The sequence below is a fragment of the Glycine max genome, chromosome 2, assembly GCF_000004515.6.
Source record: "Glycine max cultivar Williams 82 chromosome 2, Glycine_max_v4.0, whole genome shotgun sequence".
In the NCBI taxonomy this organism is placed as follows: domain Eukaryota; kingdom Viridiplantae; phylum Streptophyta; class Magnoliopsida; order Fabales; family Fabaceae; genus Glycine; species Glycine max.
This window is the reverse complement of record NC_016089.4, coordinates 35,701,015-35,705,004: the sequence shown is the minus strand read 5'-3', so window position 1 is coordinate 35,705,004 and position 3,990 is coordinate 35,701,015. Positions and strand designations below refer to the sequence as shown.

At 46.6% G+C, this 3,990-nt stretch overlaps 1 protein-coding gene across 1 annotated transcript; it reads right to left on the bottom strand.

Annotated features, from left to right (window-relative positions):
* Positions 1 to 1,017: 1,017 nt before the first annotated feature.
* LOC113000681 (uncharacterized) lies at positions 1,018 to 1,551 on the bottom strand. The gene has a single exon (XM_026127273.1). It carries the CDS (start codon positions 1,549 to 1,551, stop codon positions 1,018 to 1,020), a length of 534 nt encoding a protein of 177 aa, XP_025983058.1.
* Positions 1,552 to 3,990: the final 2,439 nt, after the last annotated feature.

Here is a 3,990-nt window from a genome sequence, read left to right as displayed (position 1 = left end):
ATGCCAATCCTTATATGACATGGTCATCTTCTGAATAATCTTTTTGATATTCTTGTTGGCCGCTTTTACTGCCCCATTCATCTTGGGCCTGTAAGTGGTGGAATTATGGTGTTGGATCTTAAAGTCCTCGCACATTTCCTTCATCATTTTGTTATTCAGATTGGTGGCATTGTCTGTAATAATCTTCCTTGGCAACCCATACCAACAGATTATCTCCCTTTTGATGAACCTGACTAGCACGCTCCTCGTGACGTTGGAGTATGAGGCGGCTTCAACCCACTTGGTTAAGTAGTCGGTCGCAACCTAGATGAAGCGATGTCCATTTAAAGCCTTGAGCTCAATGGCCCGGATAACATCTATTCCCCACATGGAGAAAGGCCATGGCACTGCCAAAATCTTCAGAGACATGGGTGGAGCATTGACGTTGTCCGCAAACGTCTGGCACTTATGACACTTTGTCACGTGGTGGCAACAATCGCTCTCCATGGTGAGCCAATAATAGCCCGCCCTGAAAATCTTTCTAGCCATGGCGTGCCCATTAACGTGTGTTCCAAAGGAACCTTCGTGGACTTCCACTAGCATTCGCTCAGCCTCCTTAGTATCCACGCATCAGAGTAAAACCATGTCATGGTTTCTTTTGTACAGTATGTTTCCACTCACAAAGAAACTGGCTTCCAATCTCCTTAACATTCTCTTGTTGTTGTCGGAAGCCTCCGGTGGGTATTCCTTGCTTTCGACGTATCGCTTGATGCCGAAATACCGAGGTTTACCATCCTGTTCTTCTTCTATCAGACAACAATGTGCGGGCATGTCGTGACATCTAAACTCAATGTACGGTAAGTCTCCGTTCGGAGTCAGCTGGAACATGGACGCTAAAGTGGCAAGCGCATCGACCATTTGATTTTCCTCTCAGGGAACGTGGTGGAAAGAGATCTCATCGAAGAACTCAACCAACTTCTTGATGTAATTCTAGTAAGGTATCAACTTATGATCCCTAGTTTCCCATTCTCCTCTAAGCTAGTGAATCACCAAGGCTGAGTCTCCGTACACCTTGAGCAGTTTGACGTTGAAGTCAATTGCTGCTTGGATCCCGAGGGTGCATGCCTCACTCTCGGCCATGTTGTTGGTGCAGTCAAAACCTAATTTGGCCATGAAGGGTATGCGTTGTTTGTCAGGAGAGACCAAGGCTGCCCCAACCCCATGGCCTAGGGCGTTAGACACTTCGTCGAACCACACGACCCATTTGTCCATGTCCTTATCTTCTAACTTCTCTTTGAATAAGGCCATAATGTCCTCATCCGGGAACTCAGGATGCATGGTTTGGTAATCATTGAGAAGCCGTTGAGCCAAATAGTCCGCCAAGGTACTTCCCTTTATCACCTTTTGGGTGACATAGAACATGTCGAACTCGGATAGCAAAACCTGCCACTGAGCGATCCGCCCTGTGAGAGCGGGCTTCTCAAAGATGTACTTGATCGGGTCCATCTTGGATACCAACCAGGTGGCATGGCTCAACATGTACAGCCTTAGATGATGGGACACCCATACCATGGCACAACATGTTTTTTCCAACAAAGAGTAGTTCATCTCACAGGTCGTGAACTTTTTTACTTAAGTAGTAGACAACCCGTTCTCTTTTTTCAGAGTCATCGTGTTGCCCCAGCATTCACCCCATCGACTCATCCAACACCGTCATGTAAAGGATGAGAGGTCTCCCAGGTACTGGTGGCATAAGTACCGTAGGGTTCATAAGGCACTGTTTGATCCTTCCAAATGCCTCTTGACAATCATCGTTCCAACGAATGGACTGGTTCTTGTGCAAGAGCTTGAAGAGCAGCTCGCAGGTAGCTGTGAGCTACGATATGAACCTTGCAATGTAGTTCAAACACCCCAAGAAACCTCAGACTTGCTTTTCGATGCATGGCTCCAGCATTTCAAGGATGGCTTTTACCTTTTTGGGGTCCACCTCCATCCCCTTTTGACTTACGATGAAGCCTAGTAATTTTCCTGACTTGACCCCGAAGGTGCACTTGGCGGGGTTCAACCTTAACTGGTACTTCCATAGTCTCTCAAACAACTTTCGCAAGTTGACGAGATGTTCTTCAGTTTTGGACTTGGCGATCATGTCATCTACGTAGACTTCAATCTCTTTGTGCATCATGTCATGGAACAAAGCTACCATAGCTCGTTGATAGGTTGCCTCGGGGTTTTTGAGTCCAAAAGACATCACCTTATAACATGATGTTCCCCACAAGGTGATGAACATAGTCTTCTCCATGTCCTCGGGTGCCATCTTTATTTGATTGTTGCCCGAGAAACCATCCATGAAGGAAAACAAAGCGAAACTGGCTGTGTTGTCCACAAGGATGTCGATGTGCGGCAAAGGAAAGTTATCCTTGGGACTGGCTCAGTTTAGGTCCCGATAGTCCACACACATTCGCATATTCCCATCTTTCTTAGGGACTGGCACAATGTTGGCCACCCACTCAAGCTTTCGAGCCACTTCCAAGAAGCCAACATCAAATTGCTTTTTCACTTCCTCTTTGATTTTCAAATACATCTCGGGCTTTATCCTTCTTAGCTTTTGTTTCACCAAGGAACAACCGGGATTCAAAAGCAACCTATGTTGCGCAATGTCGCGGCTCAAACCAGGCATGTCTTGGTACGACCAAGCAAAGACGTCTTGGTAGTCCCATAGTAGAGCCACTAATTCATCACGGATAGGTGTGGTCATATGCGTACCCATCTTTACTTCTTTCCTTCCATCGCCAACACCTAGGTTTACAATCTCTGTTTCTTCTTGGTGCAACTTCATCTCTCGGTCTTCCTGAGTGATTATCCTTTCTAGCTCTTGGAAAAACCCTATATCTTCATCTTCCTCATCCTCCGCTCGACTTGCTTCTTGCTCAAAATCGATGGTTGGGTCCTCGGTATTAGTACCTTCACAAGACTCGTCATCAGATCTGTATCATTTAAACGCAACAGAAATAAACATGCAAATAAATGAGAATGGGTGAAGGCGCAAGAACAGATGAAGAAAGATCTTTATATTATAATCTTTGAGATCAAAAGACATAATGCCTTAACAAGGAGAAAAAAACCCTAGAGCCTAGGCCCAGCCGTAGGGTTAAAACTAAAAAGTTACATTATGTCCATCATGTAAACTTCGGGTCACTACACCACTTGTCAGTTCCCTAGCTGGAAATCGAGAAGGCATGGCTACACCAAGTCCGGTCGCCTTTGAGGGGCTTCGTCGCATATCACGACGACTTGCTCTTTGTGTCTTAAGCCTGCGCTCACGAAGCTTCTACTGATGTGGCACGATGGGACCTCTCTTGCTTGTGGTATTGGCTGCGGGCCCTAGCCCTTGTTCCTCCTTTCCAATATGCTTTTCCTCACATCAGTTCGCGTGAGTTTATAGCCTAACCCGAATCTCCCGTGGTTTCCCTTGATGTCTACTAGGCCGGCCATGCCATCATTATTCTTGCCCAAACCCATTCTAGGCTCATAGCCATGCCCTAACATTACCCGGGCCACCATCATTGTCATGCCAGACATGTGGGACTGCATTGGGAGGGATTCTATGGAAGCATTACTTACCACCTCAAAGGACTGGAAAGTCGTTTCCAATGACTCTTCTGCGGCTTCCACATATGGCATAGAGAAGGGGCAGCTCACCAGAACATCTTCTTCCCCCGAAACAATGGCTAAATGCCCTTCCACCATGAATTTCATTTTTTGGTGGAGTGTTGAGGGGAGGACTCCCACCGAGTGAATCCATGGTTGGCCCAACAAGAAACTATAGGCTGGGTTAATATCCATCACTTGAAAGGTAACCCTGCAGGTGTGGGATCCTATCTGAATTGGGATGTCGATCTCCCCTCTTACTTCTCGGCAATTGCCATCGAAAGCCTGGACCACCATGGAGCTTGGCCTCAGGTGAGAGGCATCGAACGGTAGTTTTTCCAACGTGTTTTTGGGAATTACATT